The sequence below is a fragment of the Babylonia areolata genome, chromosome 31 (genome assembly GCF_041734735.1).
Source record: "Babylonia areolata isolate BAREFJ2019XMU chromosome 31, ASM4173473v1, whole genome shotgun sequence".
NCBI lineage: Eukaryota > Metazoa > Mollusca > Gastropoda > Neogastropoda > Buccinidae > Babylonia > Babylonia areolata.
The window spans coordinates 9,309,500-9,330,679 of NC_134906.1; the positions used below are offsets into that span (position 1 = coordinate 9,309,500).

The window sequence follows — 21,180 nt, forward strand, 5'->3', positions numbered from 1 at the left end:
TCTTCGACAACCGGGATTGTGGTGGTGAAATGTGCCCTCTGACGCGATTGGTACTTTCTGTCACGTGACATTGAAATATGAAAATGTGCCATCTTGATTAACATTGGAAACGTGTTTTTTTCTCTTTAAGGATAAACCGATGCGAGTTGAAACTTCATTATTTTCCCAAGATTGACAAAATAAAACCCATTCTTTCACTTGGTGGCGCGAAGAATATACTCAGCACTTCCGACATATGATTACGCATGCGCTTTTGACATACATGTGTTTCCGCAAAGAATCTGCCCAAAATATCAGGTAAAAAAGCGATAACAACATTTCGAGTTATAATAATTTGTTTATTTTGACCTTGGACTATCCAAATTATGTAATTTCATATCAGGTAGTCAGATCTGTTCAATTTATGTTACTAGCATCACGATCTGAACGCAGAACACACACATGCACTGAAACTTTTGACAGGTTTTAGACTGAATCGCACATGACATGATAAGCACACTGGATAATAAGACTGGTTTGTTAGATCACACTTTGTACGAATCGCCTGAACTCGAGCTTGTAGAATTAAAACAATTCGGACCCCACACTACAAGTGCGGTATTTGTAGATAACATTAGGGGCCTGTAATCTGTACGTCTCGTTTGCAGATTTTATACAAAATACCTAGGATGCGGTTAGCGTTACATGTACACTCAAGTCAGAATTTAATTGTTTATTAAGTAGAATTGAAAAAACAGCTTTCTGAGAATTTTGATAGGCATCCAATTTCATGGCTGAAGAATCTGCTGTACTGGGAGGGAGGTCCAGGGGGGATGGAGGTTGCAGTTTCTTATGTATGCAACTGTTTTAAATCCCGTCAGTATGGAAGTTGGATTCTGTCTTCAAGGATCATGCAATTTTCCATGTGAATACATGTCATCCAATCCATAGCCATGGCAAGATTAACATGGCAAGTCTATACCTATCTAACCTATGGCAAGTCAAACTGGTCTTGTCATTGTTGTGCAGGAAATTGTTAAGTTAGTGTTACTGTGTTGAATGTGTTGGTAGTTTGTGCAATTTTAGTCTAGGCATGACCAGTACCAGCAGTGAGTTCTAAAGGTTATCAACTTCATTGCCAGAGGGATGTGTTTTCATTTATTTGTTTGAGAAGTAAAGTTTGCCTTTTTGATTCTTAGTTTATTCAATGGTTGATACAGATTAAGAGATTTACAATGCTATTAAAGAATGACAAAACTAGTATCTTACATGCCAATAACTTAGTAATTTGTACATATGGTAGGCACAATAAGAAACATTACGCACCATTTTGTGATTTATTTATTTATTTATTTATTCAGACTTCTTGCTATAGCGCATATTCTTGAAGCTCTATGCGCTTTACAATAGCACTAAAAACATTCACTCAAACATCCCCACACAAACATATGCATATAATTTGAAATATAGGCGAGAGAGAAAAATTAAAATAGGTCATGTCAGTTGATTAAATCAAGAAATGAAACAGGTATTTAAAAAAAAAAAAAAAAAAAAACACCCCGCATTACACACACAGATCAAAACTAGAAAGATGAAACAAATGTTCACACACACACACACACACACACACACACACGAATGACAAACAATTGAAACACACAGGCTACAACATCACATGATAAAGCAATATTCATCAAACATTTCAAGTAAAAACGTATGTACATCATTACATTTAAGAAATTAAACCTGAAAATGTAAAAATGTACGTATTGTTAAAAAAAAACGAAAAAAAAAACAAACAAACAAACAAAAACAAAACAAAAAAAAACAAACTCACACCTCCACCACGTCCACATACACTAGCGCACACACACACACACACACACACACACACACACACACACACACACACACACACACACACACACACACACATCATCATCATCATCAACAACAACAAAAGCACAACAGATGGACAACTGAGTAAACAAACTACAACATTACTTCATAAAACAGTTCGTGTTAAAATCTCTCACATACATATTTCTACATTAAAAAACACAACAACACACACACGCGCGCGCACACACACACACACACACACACACATGTACCAACTCACCCACCCGCACACCCACAACACACAGACACAAGCTCGCGCGTGTGAACGTGCAAACACCCGCCACCACCTCTCCCCCCTCGTCCCCCCCCACTCCCCCTCCGCCCCCCCCCCCCCACCTCCCCCCCAACCCTCCCCCCACACACACAACACAACACAACCACACACCTCTATTTCATTTCAATTTCATACAACATTGTATGACTGTCTGAACAGGTGTGTCTTCAGGGCAGTTTTAAACTGTGAGGGGGTTTCAGAGTAACGAGTTGTGAGTGGAAGCTGGTTCCAAACAGTTGTCGCAAAGTGAGAAAAAGATCGCTTGCCATAAGTCCTTGTTTTGATTCAAGGGACAGTAAAGGTTCTATTGTCTGAAGAAGAGCGGAGTTGTCTGGCAGGGGTATAGACATGAAGGAGATCAGAAAGATAGACAGGAAAGTAGGGATCAGTGAGAGAGTTGAAACAAAGAGTGGATGTTTTATGTTGTATTCTTGCAGAGATTGGGAGCCAGTGAAGCTGTTGGAGGAGTGGCTGTACGTGTTCGTGTTTTTTTACTCCGAATATCAGTCGTGCTGCTGAATTTTGAACCTTTTGAAGTTTGTCTAGGAGGTACTGGGGAATGGCAGAGAGTAAGGAGTTACAGTAATCAAATTTAGACAGAACGAGAGAACAGACGAGAGTTTTGGTTGCATCAGAAGTGAGAAGATGGCGAATGCTACTGATTTTCCTGAGTTCATGGTAAGCAGAGCGACAGATGTTGGACACGTGTTTTTCCATGGACAGAGTGTCAGAAAAAGTTTCCCCTAGATTTCTTGTAGCAGATGAGAACTGAATGTTTGTGTTACCAACAGACATAGAGGAGGGAGCGGAGTCAGGTAATGGTTTGTTCTGTGAGTGAATCAGGAGGACTTCAGTCTTGTCATCATTTTGTTTTAGTTTATTTACGGTCATCCAATGCTTGATGTCAGTAATGCATTCTTGAATGTTGTTGATGGTGTTATTGATCTGGTCAGGTGTACATGAGTCATATAATTGTGTGTCATCGGCAAAAGATTGACTTTGGACGTTGTGCTGAGCTGTGATTTCAGTACCAAGTTAAGAAATCTTATTTTTGGTAGCATATTTCTGAGCACTGTTTATTTTTCCATTACAAGTTGATAGATATGTATATGTGTGTGTGTGTGTGTGTGTATATATATATATATATATATATATATATATATATATATATAATTTCAGATACTCATTTTGGGATACTGTTAGTTTGTCACAAACTGTGTCCAGGAAAAAAGTTTAAAGGATAGTTGAATATGCATTGAGAAGGGAGGAAATACCTTTAGTGTTCGATCACTATTACTGGTGATTATACTTTTATAGATATCAGGTTATTAAAGTATTGATATTCACATTTTAAAGTTGAATCTTATTTAAAGCAAATACATAGCGGTTCGAATTTAGTGGGTGCCCAGATGCAAATGCTACGAAAAGTTTGCACGGGCACGCAAATTTTCTGTCTAGAGTGTCCAGTTGGCACTCAAAAATTAATAGAGGCGAAAGAAAATTGATTAAAAGACACACCAAGAAAGCAAGCTCGATGCGGTCGATCGTAATGTGACTTGAAGTATCGCCTGCTGCAGCTCGCTTCGCAGAGCAGAGCATCTTCAGGCGTATGCAATCGGATGTTAATGTTCATGGCACGTCAGCAACGAACAAGGTTTCCCATCTTAAAAGAAAGGCTCCGAAACAGAGACAAAAACTCAGGATGACAAAAAGAATAAACAGCAGGTGTACGCATCAGCGTGTGTACAATGAAGCCTAAGGGGCGGATTATGCTATTGATGTGGGGGGGTTTCCACACCTGGTTATCTTATCTTATATGTAGCAGCATACTTTTAATTTAAACAACTTCTCAGAAAAGTGACTGCTAATTTAATCAACAGTGTTTTTTTGTACACTTCTTCACACTTGTACACTTGTAATTTGTATTCACTTACTGTCTTCCACAGAGTCAGTCATCACACTGCTAAAGGTGGCGAGGCAGCTGTGTTGCCATTCGCATCTTAAATTTTGCCGCAGATGTGTCTGCAGTTGCTTCTGTGTCCACCTCAGTTTCCCTGTGGAGTCTCATGAGGGCCAGTCCATTCAGGTGAAGATCATTCATTTTTGATCTTAGGCAAGTCGTCAGCAATATAAGGCCACTTATCGACCTTTCACACTCAGCAGTGGTGGTGGGCAGAGTTGAGATAAGCGGCAGCATAGCATGGATGTTAGGAAAGAAGTTCTGGCTGCAGTGCTGCAAAGAAGCTGTGACGTGAAGGATGTTTGTGTCGCCTTTGTCCTCCACTTCACGCACCAGCGGTGGAACTCTGTTTCCATTTGCTCGGGGTCAGGCAAGCCAGATGACCACTACTCTGCCAGGACTCTAATGCCGTCTGGAAGCTGACATGCTCGCTCAGTGCAAGCAGCTTGCTCTCTGTTATGTCATTGACATTTTGTGCACGCTCTGATGCTTTGGTGAACCATGCTCTGCATATTCGATCCAGATCAGATTGAATGTCACTGAGCGCGCTAGCTGTGTCTTCAATCTGTAAGTATGCTTCAGTGATATGTTGTGCTTTCTGCAGGCCAACCGAGAGGGGCTTGATATACCCCAGGCAGTTTCTTGTGACCACAAACAAGACCATAAACTCACTGCTAGTGATGGTCGCTCCCAATCCCCAACACTTCGTCAGTGTGTCACTGTCCCAGTCCTCATTTTTCATTTCTATGTCAGCTAAGCAACAGTGTACATACGGGAATAGGTTGGTCAGGGTTTCAAATGCATTGTGAGTTTCAATCCAGCGGGTGCGACACAGGTCAACAGGTTTTCGCTTGTTAGTGATGTCACATGGCGCTAACACTTGCTCCAAGTAGCGCTGCCTGTTCGGAGAGAGTGCAAAGAAGAGAGAAAGTTCCTTCATTGTCCCGAACATGTGGACACTCTGCACATCACAGGCTTTCAAGATGTTCCAGTTGAGGCAGTGGGCTGTGCAGTGAAAGTACACAGGCTTGTTACTCAGTTCTGCGATCCTTGCCTGCACTCCTTTGAACTTGCCAGCCATATTGGAGCCTCCATCGTAGCCCTGGCCCATGATGTCTTCAACCTGCAGACCCCACTCTTGAAGGCAACTGAGAATTTTCTCCGTGAGTGATTTGCCTGTGATCTGTTCACAAGGAACGAAAGCAAGAAACTCTCCTTATGACTTGGGACAAGTCTGCATAGCGCAAGATAACTGCAAGCTGTTCCCAGTTGGCTACTTCAGTCACCTCGTCAGCAAGAAGAGAGAAGTGTTTTGCCTCATTCAATTCGGCAAGTAGTGTGTCTCTTATGGAGTCACTAATGAGTTTTATGATGTTATTCTGGGTTGTCTTGCTGACGTAAGTGGCTTGACCCTTGCCAGGAAGAGAGGACTCCAGATGCTGTTGAAGAACTGTGTCTCCAAAACCAATGCAGAAACAGATAAGGGCATTAAAGTTGCTGTGATTGTCTTTATCCATGTCCGTCATTCCTGTGACCTCGCAGAGGAAGACCGTTCCTGCCACAAAAAAGGACTGCCTTGATGACACTACTCAGAACTGCCCTGTTGTCCTTGATCCTCTGAGTGCACATTTCATTCACCTGGACACCGATCACTTTTGTTGGATCTTTCATGCTTGCAATGAATGACTCAGCCTTAATCATGGCATCTTTATTGTACCATGACTGCTGTTGTTTCTTCATTTCCACAGCTGCCTTGGTCCAGTGCTTGTTAGGCTTCTTCACAAAAAGGCAGAGGTCATCGCACATTGGAAAGCAGGCACATGCTTTACAAAATCCACCATTCGTTTGCATCAGCGCCGCTGAGTGCACACATTTTCAGCATTTTGAATATGATGTCATTGAGAACAGTTGCAAGGGACATGACTCTTAACATAATGATTGAGGCCGATGCTTCTTTTTACCGCTATCTTGTTCAAATCAAAAGAACGCCTGTCCAAAAATATCTTGGAAACCCCCCCCATAACCCGCTTCTGTCTGACAGTGTGTGTGATGTGAGTGTAGGTGGGAGAGGGGTACTTTGTTCCTTTCTTCTTTTCTTCTTCTTCTCCTTTTTTTTTGGGGGGGGGGGGGGCAGTACACACAGGAACACCCCCCACCCCCACCCCCGTCATAATCAGCCCCTGAGCCTGGCACAAAGACTTTCCTTAGCACACCGTTGAATCGAAGGAAAATTTTATTTCATTTTATTATGCTGGCACACATGTTGTGTTACAGTGACTGAAGCCATAGACTACCGAGTTCAGCATGTCAGCAGAAGACAGTCGTGGGGCTGGTGGAGATGCTTCTGATGGTAAACACCCACCAGCGTCAGCCACCTCTGGCACCAAGTCCTCTACAGCTCAGGTAACTGGATTATAGTGTATCAAATGGTTAACACTTATTCAGCGCTTTTTCTCAAGCAGAGTTCAAAGTGCTTTACATACACAAAACTCATGAAGTGTAAATGATAAAATGATTCAACACACTCACTGCAAACAGACATCTTGACACCACTTGTCCAACTCACTTGCATGCATACACATACAGGCATGCGCACTTGCACACATACACACACATACATGCACACTGGAAACTGTTGAGACTTTCAGTCATATGCATTTACTGATCTGGAGACAGTTAATTATATCAGAGTATCAGTGTGGTGTTACTTGTTTCAGAAACCAACGTACACACTGAAGTTCACACTGGCGGGCCATACAAAGGCTCTGTCTGCTGTCAAGTTCAGTCCTAATGGTGAATGGCTGGCCAGTTCCTGTAAGTACTTGTATTGTTTCATCATGATCATGTCTCATGAATTAGTGATGGGAGATTTTTTTTCCCCTTTGGAGATTTTCCCCTGTTGTGTGTGTATGTGTGTGGATCACTGTGTTAAGTGTGATATATGACTTTAACCTTGAGCTGTTGTTGCTGAGTAAATTTGTCATTGAAGGGCTGTCCACTAAGACCAACCTTACAGGTCAGAATGATAGTCGCCATTCTTTATTTGGACTTCTTACTCAGGGAAGGGCATTACTTTTGTTCTGCAGAATCAGTTGATACCATTGAATTTGATAGGTGCACAAGAAGCAGTAACTGTACTTCAAACTTTCACCACACTGATCTTATTCCACCAAGGGTCAGCAGTGATAGAGTTAGTGGATCTGGAGAAAGTGAGAAAACCTAAGATCAAATCATAGACAGTGCCAGGTGATCCGCCGCCTCTTACCCCCCAACCCCGACCCCATTCACACCCCTCTCTGAGTCTCTCCATACTAGCAGACTCCCCTCCACATTACGAGCACATTCAGAGGTGAGGAGGGTTAGCAGAAGACAATGGAAAGACCAGCAAGGGGGTGGGGAGATCGGCAAGTGCTGAAGTAACTTGGGACATGCCTGATATGCGTAGTGCAGAAACGTGATTCACTCAGGAAGGGGAGTGTGATGAGAAAAAAAAATTTTAATTACACATACTAAACCGTGACCCACTAGTGCAGACTCGCAGGGGTCTGATTCCTGTCCTGTGCAAACTACTACCCGTCTATGCGGAGAAAACGAAAGTAGCTACGGCCAATGATTTTTTTTTTTTCCTTTGTTCATTTGTTCCAGTTGAAATCAAGGTCAAAAGAGAAAGTTATGCAAAGTGCTCAGACTGTGTATATGTGTAGTTCCAAAAAGTATGTGGTGGGGGGCAGGGGAGGGCAAGGGTGTTTATTTTCCAAGCAGTTTTTCATTGTGTACCATATACTGGTCCAGTGGAAACTTTAAAAAAATGATCTGTTCCGATTAGTAATCAAAATCACGCTTTTGTCATGATTTAGAAATACGTGTTGTTGTTACTAAGCTGTGGGTTCCACTTTGTTTTCACTACTGGTCCAGTGGAAACTTTAAAAAATGATCTGTTCCGATGAGTAATCAAAATCACGCTTTTGTCATGATTTAGAAATACATGTTGTTGTTGTTAATAAGCTGTGGGTTCCACTTTGTTTTCAGCTGCAGACAAACTGATCAAGATCTGGGGAGCCTACGATGGGAAGTTTGAGAAGACAATCAGTGGTCATAAGCTGGTGAGTTGATTGTTCGGTCACTTCACTTTCTGACGGTTTTCTGGTGGTGGTGTCAGCACACCAAGAAGTTTATGCAAACTCCTCCTTTTGTTGTTATTTTTTCTGTGAGTTAATCTTACTGTGATCTTAAAAAAAAATTTTTTTTTAAACTATAAAAACAAAATAGGGCTTTTATTGTTATTAGATTTTCAAGAATTTACTTTACAGAAGAAAATATAGAAACTGACCAGTGTTTAAAGATGTGGGGTTATTAAGACAAAACATTTTTGTTAACATTTTTTAATTTCCATTTTTGATAACACATAGACAGTTGACTTCAATACGTTTATCAGAAATGAGAAAAATTGAGAAAATAGATGAAACATGGAAGAAAATAAAACAAAGAAGAAAATAAAACAAGATAATCACACACTCGCCCAAACACACACACACACACACATATATATATATATATATATATATATATATATATATATTCTAAGCAAGACAACTATGATTAAATAAAATAAAAAAATCATTTGAATAAGTCATCAGATATAAGAAACGATATCCAATCCTTCAAAAACTTATCATTTGCATAATGTACATCTTAACATATGAACTTTCTCCACCACCTTTCCAGTATTGCAAATGTCAAACAATGAATTTCCACACCTGTGTAAACAACAACAACAACAACAACAAACTATCATGACAAAACTTATTAGATATTATAATTTATATATTTGAAAACATAGTTTTGTTTGGAGCTCTGTGTATATATATATATATATGTGTGTGTGTGTGTGTGTGTGTATAAATCAGTTGGTGGTAGTTGAATTTCAGCATTTCATTGTATTGGTGACAAACTCTCATAGTTGGTAACCATTGCTGACGTACGCTGAAACCGTTGAGGGGCCACAAAGTTGTTACAGCTGCTTGGTCGCACTGCCGGAAATTATCTCCAGAACTGAAGAAGCTTGTGTTTTGTTTCGTGTCAGTACAAGTAGTATTTTCTTTGGGACTAGGTTTGGTTATGTCATTGGTATAACTTAGTGCCCGCTTTGAAAATGTTACGATGGTGAGTTGTTTACTTTTGCCAACTTTTGGCCCTAAAACCTGAATGATCTTGACAAGAGGGTTTGCCTGCCTTTGTGTTTAGCAAAATTGTTTGGAATGTGCAGCATTCAAGTAACCCCCTAATGGTAGCCTAGGACCCCCTAGAATTATAATAAAATAGTCCCTGGACCCTTAAGACTTTGGAGTGATCAGAAGTCGTGAAACATTAGTTCTGTGTGACAGGGTCTGTCTGATGTGTCGTGGTCCACGGACAGCAAGCTTTTGTGCAGCGCTTCAGATGACAAGACGCTCAAGATATGGGAATTCTCCACAGTAAGTCTTTCCCTGTGTCTCTGTTTCTTTGTCTCAGTCTCCTCTTCTCTCCCTGTCTGTCTGTCTCTCGCATTCCCCACCCTTACCGTCTTTCCTCTTCCGGTGACAACAAAACACTTACCACTGCTGTGTAATTGGGTTATGTGCGTTCATTTTTTGTTTTGTTTTTTTAAGGTTTTTTCTTCTTCTTCTTCTTCTTCTGTTTTGGGGGGCGAGGAGGGGTGGGGGTGTGGGGGATAAAAAAACAACAACTGTGTAGGTATATAATAGTAGTTTGGGATTTTTGTTGTTGTTTTTATGACAAGTGTGCATATGACAGCCACTGTGGTATTGACATAGAATAGTGCTGTGACAGGTATGGTGTGTCATCTTCAAGGCTAAGTGTACAGATTACAGTGATGTTTGTGTTGACGTTGCAGGGCAAGTGCATGAAGACTTTGAAAGGGCACAGTAATTACGTCTTCTGCTGCAACTTCAACCCACAGTCCAACCTGATCGTGTCTGGCTCTGTGAGTATCTCACACTGCTGTCAAGTCTCAGCCTTCACAGCCCATATCCCTCTGAAAAGCATGTTTATATTCATGCCTGCATGTTCTAATTAATGAATTTTGTTTATGTGTATGTGTGTGATTTTGTGATTCTTGGTGTATGTAAATCATGTTTCCCTGTTTTCTCAGTTTGACGAGAGCGTTCGCATCTGGGATGTGAAAACGGGGAAGTGCCTGAAAACCCTGCCTGCACATTCAGATCCTGTCACAGCTGTAAGTCATTTCTTTCTTTCTTTGAATCGTATGCATGAACATACTACTGTATTCTCTGTGTGTGTGTGTGTGTGTGCCTGGGTGCAAATTAGTCCGGGTATTACACAAATCTGCTTTGCAGAACCTTTTAGATCATTAACTGATACAGAAAATTGTGTTTTCCAGTTTCCAAATTGACTTAAATGCTATTTTGAGAACATGCTTACTTTTCAGTCACTACAAAATTTTAAACAATTTCTTTGCAGGCTAGATCAGCATCACAAAAGCAGTAAAACAACAACTGTACAGCACGTAGAACTTTGATAGTGACATTCATCATTACATAAGCACATGATGTAAGGATACAAAGTGGGAATCTTTGGAAAGTGTCAATTTGATACCTAACATTTAAGATGGATGATGGACTCTTATACTTCCATGAAGATCTCTTTGTGGGTGTCGATTATCTTGTATTCATGTTCTTGCGAACATTTGGCAACTGCTCAAGAAGAAGAAAAACATATGGAGGCCATGCAGTGTATTAATATTTGTGGATCACTGGATATTTTGTTGTTAAACAAAAAGATCTGATAGATTTGTCACTCTGGCAGTGGTGTGTGTTGGTGTACAGACTTGATAATGAGAGACAGAAAAATAATTGTGTGTATGTCTGTCACACAGGTTCACTTCAACAGAGATGGTTCTCTCATTGTGTCCAGCAGCTATGATGGCTTGTGGTATGTTTTAGGGTCCCCCCCACCCCCCCTTCTTTTTCAGCTTGCGTCTGATGGAAATGTGTTGAATGTGTCTAAATTCTTGTGTATGTGTGCTTAAATGGTGTTCTGTTTTCTTGCATATGTGAATGTGTGTGTGTGTGTGCTTGTGCGTGTTTGTGTTCTGAATTGAGCATTGTGAAGTTCACTGTCTCCCATAAGACGCTTGCATACATTTGCGCAGCTGTACTAACATCCAGCACCAACAGTCCTCATCCACACACACACACACACACACACACACACACACACACACACACACACACACACTCACTCACTCACTCACATACATCTGCATGCTGTAAATTCCACACAGGGCACAATCTAAGGTATCCCACTTGTTCTTTGTGTGGGCATCTGCTTCCCACCAGACCTTTCTTTGTGTATGTGCGTGTGTTTGGTTTTTTTTAAAGCGGGTGATGTAGCGTATGTGATACAGTCCACACGCACTGACGCCTACTTAAAACTGAAACTGAAATGTGTCTCACACATCTGTCTGCAGTGTGATCCGCTATGCAGAGTATGTTGAAAGCACATCATTTTTTCTAGTGTTTTAAAACAGTTTTAAACTCTTCACAGAGTTGACATGCATGGCAGGACCAGCACATATTTTCTTATTTTGAATTTGTGGAAGATAAATCTCCAATCTTTGAAATACCCACTCTTTCATTGGACTTAAACAACGTGTGGAGTGTGCTGTGTGAAAACTGGATAAAAATGCATCATCATTGATATGATATAGAAATGTGAACATGACATTGTGTGGCATAGATATATATATAGATAGATAGATATATCATTATGTGTTTGCCACTGTTAGCACTTAGAATGTTGGTGACAGTGTGATGTGAAACACTGTATTGACATAACACTTGCTGTGACTGTTCCAGTCGCATCTGGGATACCGCCTCCGGCCAGTGTTTGAAGACATTGATAGGTGAGTTACCTCACTTGTGGAGGACTGCTTGGAATGAATGATGGCAGTGTTTGCACATGTGGGCTGTGTGGTTACGTGCGTGTGGGAAGAGAACAGGTGAGAGGGGTGAGAGACTGCTTGAAATAAATTAATCGGTTGCGTGTGCGGGTGCATGATATGGATATGGGAAGAGACTGTGTAAGAAAGAGTGTGTGAGAGACAAGGAGAGAATTTAAAAATAAGAGTCGCGCCTTGATTTTAGCCCGATCTCCCAGTTGAACCATATAATTATGTGACCTGGTTGAAGACAAAATTTGGCAAAAAAACAAGAACGCCAGAGAATCGACAGACAGACAGAAAATACGGGGGGAAAAAAACTTAGCCCGTATGAAGAGCACAGGAACAGGAGTCGGAATGGCTGCCGGAAAAAGAGGGCACTAGTCAGGGGGGCAAAGAGGAGGTTACCTACTTCCGGGAGGTTATCGGCCGTAGCTACTTTTGTTTTCTCTGCATAGGCGGATAGTAGTTTGCACAGGACAGGAATGTCAGACCCCTGCCGGAGTCTGCACTAGTGGGTCACGGTAAGTATGTTACTTAAACGTAATTTTAGATAGAAAATTTCCTTTGGTGGTGTGATATCAGTACCCATGGTATATTGACTGTGGCTGTCATTTTGCTCTGTGCAAGGGTGACAGGTTGTAGAGATGGGTGAGCTCTTCTATTGTGTTTGTGTGTGTGTCATGGAGTGTTTATTGTGTGGCATCTGTTCAGGGTTTACAACATCACCACCTGTGGCGTGAATATTTTGTGTATGATCTTGATTTTATCACACATGTTGTTCATATGTGGTGTATGATTGTAATTGTTTTGTAATGAGTTTTGTGATGCTGGCCCTGCTGCCTCATACCTGCTAAATGTACATGTTTAGCATGACCATGTGTGAATTATTCATCTTAACTTTTAAACAGAAATTCAACTTTAAAGAAAAAAGTAAATAGATATGATGATAAAATTAGAACTTATTTGTCAACAGTGTTCATGCAGGGGTTTTAGATTTTACATGGTACTGAGAGGATGTTTTGTTCCACATTCAGTCCTGTGCAGGGAATCTTGAATGCCAAGAAAGGTTTGGATTTTCATTAAAATAGCAATGTACTGGAACCCCATTTGTTTTTCTTCACATCCATCTCTTCCAACAGTTTTGCCATTCTTTCTTCAGTATTGCCAATATTTTTTTCTTCAGATGATGACAACCCACTATGATGTTGATGTTGTTTTTTTCCAGCTGACAAAAACCCACCATGATAATAATATTTAATTGCACAAACTTAACCGTGACCCAACTAGTGCAGACTCCAGCAGGGGTCTGACATTCCTGTCCTGTGCAAACTACTATCCGCCTATGCGGAGAAAATGAAAGCAACTACGGCCGATAACCTCCCGGAAGTAGGTAACCTCCCCTTTGTCCCACTAGCTAGCGTCCTCTTTTTTCCGGCAGCCATCTCGACACCTGTTCCTGTGCATTGCATACAGCTAAGTTTTTTCCCATTTTCTATCTGTCTATCGATTCTTTGGCGTTTCTGTTAATAATAATTAGAATGGTTTTGTTCCTTCTTCAGATGATGACAACCCACCAGTGTCCTTCGTCAAGTTCTCTCCCAATGGGAAGTATATCCTAGCTGCAACACTTGACAAGTAAGGAAGCGGAGGGAGGGGCTGGGTGGGGGGATGGGTGCAGTTGCGGGTTATTTCTTTGTGTCCATACAGATATTCTTTCGCTCTTGGTCTCCCTCTCTCTTCAAACATCTTTCTCTTTGTGTCCGTGTCATTATGTTTGTTTTTTCATTATGTCTACATTGATTGTGTTTTGCATTGTTTGTGTTCTGTTGATCAATGTTTTTGTTCACGTGCATATCTATAGAAATGGTTCATTCACTCATACTCCCTGCTGTTGTTTGTTTTTTTCCTCCCTCCCTTCTGCCCCCCTCCCCCATCTCTCTCTCTCTTTCTCTCTCTCTCTCTCTCTCTCTCCCCTTCCCCCCCTCTCTCTCTCTCTTTCACCTTCTCAGTATTGTATGGCATTTTGCTTTCTCATTCTGAAGTCAAAATGTATCCGAGAGAGTCACCAGAGTGGATATATTCTGTTCCTGCTCTTTTTTTCGCCCCCTGTCTGTCTGCATGCACATGATATGTTTTGATTTAGTTGTTTGGTTTTTTGTTGTGTGTTTTTTTGGGTTTTTTTAGGTTTTTTGTGTGTGTGTGTTTGTTTTTGTTTTTTATTGATTTTTTTTTCTCAAGGCCTGACTAAGTGCGTTGGGTTATGCTGCTGGTCAGGCATCTGCTTGGCAGATGTAGTGTAGTGTATATGGATTTGACCGAAGGCAGTGACGCCTCCTTGAGCTACTGATACTGATACTGATATCAAAGTGGATATTTCTGCAGGATTTTGCCCATAATTTGTTTTTCCTCTTCCCCCTAAGTTTTTGTTTAATGTTCCGCAGTGATGTATTGAGTGCATGTTGCTGCGCACAAAACTCTTCGAGTCTGTCTTTCATGGACCAAGCTAATGACTGTGAACTGTCATGTTGCAGCACGCTCAAACTGTGGGACTACTCCAAAGGAAAGGTAGGCAGCTTGGTGGTTGTCTTGTTATTGTCAGCTCTTGTGTTTAACCCCCACACCACCCAGCCCCCATTCTGCACCCTGCTGTGGATCTGAAAACATGTAGAACAAGAGAGGCAAGGCCTTCAAGACTCACTTGTGATACACTGAAAAAAAAAATCCAAGCTTTTTATGTATTGTGTATAATTTCAAAATGTAATGTTTAAGATGAGAAAGATCAGTTTAAAGTGAACACGGGTGTTCAGTGCTGGCACTTTAGTTGGCCCTGCGAAAGTTCGTGAACCCAGGAAGTAGGGCATGGATATAAATAAACGCGGCTGACAAACAGGCCGCGCCAGCGGCACTCGCTGTACGCTTGTTCGGCGGTAAATCTGCTTTGTTTCTTTCGCGCATCATCTCCTCGGATGGATCGGAAATAACGACTAAAGAAGTGGTTTTCTAAAAAGAACACAAAATAAGCTTTCCATTGACTCCAAACACAATATGTTTTCTTACATAGCGGTTGTTGTGGCAACGGTTGAAACATAAATGAAGAAAGAGAAGAGACGGATAAGCAGAAACATGATCGCAAAAATCGTTAAGTTTAAATCCCTCTCTAAGAAAACAGGCGTTTAGCACAATAACATCGTAAATACACACAGAACATATAGCATGCCTGCATGCAGATTAGCTTACCTTTTGAGTTGTGCGATTTTTCTTGGCAGCACAACAAACGTTTAAATGACTGTAGCATGGTGAGAGTGAGCAGCAGGGGGATGGAGAGCAGGGTGAGTGTCTGTCGGCTTATGGCACTGCTGTGCCCTTCATTCCACGAGAAAGACGAAGATTTTTAAGGTAAAAAAAAAAAATGAAACGATGATGTTGATAAAATAATGAAATTGTGTAAATCAAATCAAACTGCACTCCAATAATACAACCAGGAATAGCAATAATTCAACTTTCTGTAATCGCTGCAGGAAATGTGTGGATGCTGTGAAAAGGTGGGAAAAGTGGGGCGGGGGCTGCGGGGCTGAGTGAAACAAAGAAGGCAGTGTCCCAGTTTGGCGCGCGGGGCCAGAAATACCGCGGTGAATGTGCCGGTCAGTACAGAGTGCGGTGGGAAAGTCTGGCATTAAAAAATTTTTGACGCTAGACGCTGTTCGGCCAACTAAAGAGCCGGATTTTGTGCTCGGCTGAGCAGCCGTGTGAATTAAGTCCCCTAGCATTAATTACAGAGTAATTTCCCTTTTTTACTATCTGCACCAAAACGTTTGCAAAATAAATAAAACTTCCATGCTTAGCAAAAGAAGTTCCTGTTTGAACACAAAATGATAATAATGACTGCTCTTGTTGTTGGGTCGAATATCAGATCAAAGTGCCAAGTTTAGAGAATACAAAAAATATAAATATAACAGTAAATGCAGTTTGCATATAATTGGGCTTCATTTTTTATTTTTTTGTGCCCATCCCAGAGGTGCAATATTGTTTTAAACAAGATGACTGGAAAGAACTGAATTTTTTCCTATTTTTATGCCTAATTTGGTGTCAACTGACAAAGTATTTGCAGAGAAAATGTCAATGTTAAAGTTTACCACACACACACACACACACACACACACACACACACACACACAGACAACTGAACAACGGGTTAAAACATAGACTCACTTTGTTTACACAAGTGAGTCAAAAAGGTTCAAAAGAGAAATATTTTTGTTCCTGTGTGAATTCACCTTTGTGTCATTCTGGTCTGTTCGTTAGAAAAAAAGTAGTTTTGCTGAAGATTTGAGCCTGTCTTTTTTCTGGGTGGTGACGTTTTTCGTTCTGAACAAATCTTTTTCATTTGGACAAATGAAATTTAGTGAAGGGGCATTGGGAAATTTGTCCGTGACTTTACTTTTATACTTTATTGGGTGGGTTGGTATTATGAGCATGTTTATCAAATATTGACATAATGTTACAGTTGGGCCAAAGCAAAGTTAGAGCTGTATTATCATTGGTTTCTCCACTGCAATGGGAATTCACTTACAACTCAGTCTTTTGTGAAGGACTATGACTCTAAAACAAAGAAGCAAAATTGCACTGGCTTTTAAGTGCTACAGCCTTGGGGGTTAGATGGCCTTTGGGGACCATCCCCAATGCTGACTGTCCTAAAACCCTCATGGCTGTGAGAGTGAGCAAGACACTCTCCACCATGATCAAATTCTAGCCCAGATAGTCAGTTGCCTCCTCCACTGTTGTAGTCAAACAAAACTGTCATACACCTTGTTTGTGGACTAACATCATTCATTCATTTTGCCCATCGCTCCTGGTGGAGCATAGGCCATCGATGACCCCTCGCCATCACACTCTGTTCTGGGCTGTTCTGGCCATTCCAGTCCAGTTGGTCCCTTGCTGCTTCAGCTCTGCCTCGGTATCTTGCCTCCAGCTGTTGCGAGGCCGGCCTCTCTTCCTCTTTCCCTGCGGGTTCCAGGTCAGGGCTTGGCGTGTGATGCTGGATGCTGGCTTCCTGAGGGTGTGTCCGATCCAGCCCCGCTTCCTCCGCAGTATCTGCTTGGCCACTGGTTCCTGTCCCACTCGCTCCCACAGATCTTCGTTTCGGATCTTCTCCTGCCATCGGATCTTGTAGATGCGCCTCAGACAGGTGTTGAAGAATGTCTGAATCTTCTGCTGCATCGTCTGTGTTGTCCGCCATGTCTCGCATCCGTAGAGCAGAATTGGCTTCACATTGGAGTTGAAGATGCGGAGTTTGGTTTTCATACTGATTGCTCCAGATGCCCAGATGTTCTTGAGCTTTGTGGACTGACAGCCATGGTGTTTGTTGGTTTCAGTGCTTGAAGACCTACGTGGGCCACAGGAATGAGAAGTACTGCATCTTCGCCAACTTCTCCGTGACAGGCGGCAAGGTGAGCAGGACTGAGACATGTTTCTTAACCCTTTGAGCCCTGACCACCGCTTCACCGATGGTAGAGAAAAATGACATAATGCCTAGCCACCGGTTGAGCGGTGCGTAAACACTTGTGTCGTGTTTTGCTATTGGTTGACTAATATTGAAGAGCCAGTCAGAAAAACTGTAATATTCTTACGTCAGCGAACGTAGTACCAATATGGCCGCGCCTTTTCACTATGTTTTGTGCATGTGCTTTGGATAAAAAAGATTGATTTCTACCATGAAGCGTGCAGAGTCTCAACCTGACACGCCTCCTTTGATCAACTGAATCTACATGCTCAGATTCATTTTCAGCATCACTATCTGTAGCAAAATCATCCGACTCAAATTCCACCTCACTATCAGAGTAATCATTGTCATACTCTACTTCCGATAAATCATCAAGCATATCAATTACTTGCTGCGTTGTGTACAGTTGTTTTCTCGCACGTTTTGTCCCTGATTTCTGCCCTGACGGGCCAGGTTGAGACTGCACACTTCCAGTGTTTACACACCGCTCAACCGGTGGCTAGGCATTATGTCATTTTTCTCTACCACTGGTAAAGCGGTGGTCAGGGTTTAATACCAATTATTTGCGGTGTGATGTGTGGGAAGTAACCAGCCCCTTGTGCAGTGATGTGATGTGATGTGGATGATGTGGTTTTCAGTGGATCGTGTCAGGGTCAGAGGACAACATGGTGTACATCTGGAACCTTCAGACCAAGGAGATTGTGCAGAAACTTCAGGGGCACACAGGTCTGTTCACCCCCAGCACATTTCCAGCAGTTGTGCGTCAACTCAAGCATGCTGCACACTTGACATATAAGTTCTCGCTCTCACTCACTAACAGACACCCGCTCAGTCACACGCCAGGGGTCCAAATCATGTGGAAGGCATAAACGGAAACACCTGAACTAACATGCTGTCCGAGACAGTTCATTAGCAGTTGGAATCATGTCCCAAGTCAAAACACAGACCAAAATGGCTGAAATTGAGTCCAGCGATTTCACAGGACTATATACACACTCAATGACACCAACATATACATACATACGGACATACACACACACATAACATTATAACATTGATTTCACAAGAAGAAAAATTGAGCTCGTGCATGCATTTCTGTGAATACGCTTGCACATAGCTTCTTTGGTCCACACACCCACACACACAAATCCCCCCCCAACCCCCATCCCCCCCCACCCACCCCCCCACCCCCCACATACGCACAGACACAGACATACACTCACACTCCCCAGCTACCACAGTACACACACACACAAATCTCTCTCTCTCTCTCTCTCTCTTCTCTCTCTCTCTCTCTCTCTCTCTCTCTCTCTCTCTCTCTCTCTCTCTCTCAAGGACAGATTGGAAGAATAGACCACGCCAAAAATGAAAAAAAGTTTTGAGTTCTTAGTTCTGTCTCTCTTTCTCTTTCTCTCTCTCTCTCCCTCCTTCTACTCTTCCATTCCTATGGTATCATTATGTTTGGTAATAACATGTCAGCAACAGCATTTGTATTCTACTTTCCTATTTCTATGGTATTGTAATGCTGGTAATATGTCAGCACCAGCATTTGGGTTTTTTTTGTTGTTGTTTTTTATGGGCAAAATAGCCAAGTGGTTAAATCATTGGACTTTCAATTTGAGGGTCCCAAGTTCAAATCTCGATAGCAGCACCTGGTGGGTAAAGGGTGGGTCAACATATATATGTGCAGACCTGCTTGTGTCTGAACCCCCTTCGTGTGTATATGAAGCAGCAGAAGATCAAATACACACGTTAAAGATCCTGTAATCCATGTCAGCGTTCACAAGGTTATGGAAACCAGAACATATCCAGCATGCACACCTCTGAAAACAAAGTATGGCTGCCTACATGGTGGGGTAAAAACGGTCATACACGTAAAAGCCTACTCCTGTACATACGAGTGAATGTGGGAGTTGCAGCCCACGAACGAAGAAGAAAACAAAGTATTTATTTATTTATTTTATTTATTTTCTACTTTCCGCAAACAGATGTGGTGCTGTGCTGTGCCTGCCACCCCTCGGAGAACATCATCGCGTCCGCCGCCCTGGAGAATGACAAAACCATCAAAATGTGGCGCAGCGACATCTAGCCGCTGGCTCTGGCGGCCCTCGTTTTACCCGGTCTCATTGTCGTCGTCATCGTCATCGTCATCGTCGTCATCACCTTCACCTTCACCAGCCTCCTCCTCTCTCCCTCCTCCCCGGCACGCCAAGCTTTCATGTGTACAACACCCAGCGACAACAACAGTGACAAGAGGAACGGAACCAGTTGAGTGTAACAGTGCTGCTGTGGCTGTGAATGTCGTCTTGTGGCCCATCCTTCCTTCCTGCCTTGTCTGCGGTGGATGATGTTGATTGGGAAATGTGGGGAGGTGGCGGGTGATGTGGGAATGCTGGAGGGAATGTGTGAATGTTGAAGAGAATACTGGGGAGAGGGAATGTACGTAGGAGGGGAGAGGGAATATAGGAAGGGTAGGGAGGGAATGTGTGAGTTAAGGTGAAGGGGAGGGGGCCAGTGTGTGAGGTTTGGAGAGGGATAAGGGAGGGATTGTGGGAGAGAACTCTGGAGGGAATGTGGGATTGTGGGAGGGAATGTGGGAGGGAACTCTGGAGGGAATGTGTGATTGTAGGAGGGATTGTGGGAGGGAACTCTGGAGGGAATGTGTGATTGTAGGAGGGAATGTGGGAGGGAACACTGGAGGGAATGTGGGATTGTAGGAGGGAATGTGGGAGGGAACACTGGAGGGAATGTGGGATTGTAGCAGGGAATGTGGGAAGGAACTCTGGAGGGAATGTGGGATTGTATAAGGGAATGTGGGAGGGAACACTGGAGGGAATGTAGGATTGTATAAGGGAATGTGGGATGGTACACTGGAGGGAATGTGGGATTGTAGGAAGGAATGTGGGATGGTACACTGGAGGGAATGTGGGATTGTAGGAGGGAATGTGGGAGGGAACACTGGAGGGAATGTGGGATTGTAGGAGGGAATGTGGGAGGGAACACTGGAGGGAATGTGGGATTGTAGGAGGGAACACTGGAGGGAATGTGGGTTATTGGAGGGAAATAGAGGAGGGAATGTAGGAGGGAATATGTGAGTTCAGGAGTGGAGGAATGTGTGAGTTCAGGAGGGGAGGATGTGAGAATGTAGGAGGGAAGGTGGGAATGCAATAGGGAACGTTTGAACATAGGAGACGGGTGGGGGGGGGGGGGGGCAAGGGGAATGCAGAAGGGGAACAGGAAATGCATGAACGGAGGAGAAGACCAGGAGGGAACGTGAATGAAGGAGAGGAGGAGATTCAGACCTGTGGAAGGCAAGCCTCTTTACCTGTACCAGCTCTTTTTCTGTGAGGTGACAGCATCTTCCTGGTGACCTCCTCCTCCTCCTCCCCCGTCTCTACATGGCGGGGGATGATGATGATGATGTGCGGTTGCGTGCAGCACAGGTGCCGGAAAGAAACCTAGAGTGGAAGGAATCGTGTGTGTGCAGAGAGAAACTTTCTGGTGAGAGAGAGAGAGAGAGAGACATTTTGTTCTGCCTCTATGTGTTGGGGTGCCTGGGAGTATGTGTGTGGTCAGATTCTGGCACCGTCTTCTTTTTCTGT

At 42.6% G+C, this 21,180-nt stretch overlaps 2 protein-coding genes across 2 annotated transcripts; one reads left to right on the forward strand and one right to left on the reverse strand.

Moving 5' to 3' along the window:
• Positions 1-164: 164 nt before the first annotated feature.
• On the forward strand, positions 165-20,124 carry LOC143276137 (WD repeat-containing protein 5). The gene is made up of 14 exons (XM_076580553.1): positions 165-297; positions 6,390-6,518; positions 6,833-6,929; positions 8,145-8,218; positions 9,500-9,589; positions 10,009-10,098; positions 10,267-10,350; positions 11,011-11,066; positions 11,993-12,039; positions 13,638-13,713; positions 14,610-14,643; positions 17,451-17,525; positions 18,217-18,304; positions 19,567-20,124. The coding sequence occupies exons 2-14, from the start codon at positions 6,420-6,422 to the stop codon at positions 19,665-19,667; spliced, it is 1,011 nt and encodes a 336-aa protein (XP_076436668.1). The 5' UTR covers positions 165-297; positions 6,390-6,419; the 3' UTR covers positions 19,668-20,124.
• LOC143275775 (52 kDa repressor of the inhibitor of the protein kinase-like) lies at positions 4,119-5,921 on the reverse strand. Its single transcript, XM_076580054.1, is given in 4 exon segments — positions 4,119-4,263; positions 4,889-5,238; positions 5,339-5,627; positions 5,629-5,921. Coding segments are annotated over 4 exon segments (1,077 nt in total).
• Positions 20,125-21,180: the final 1,056 nt, after the last annotated feature.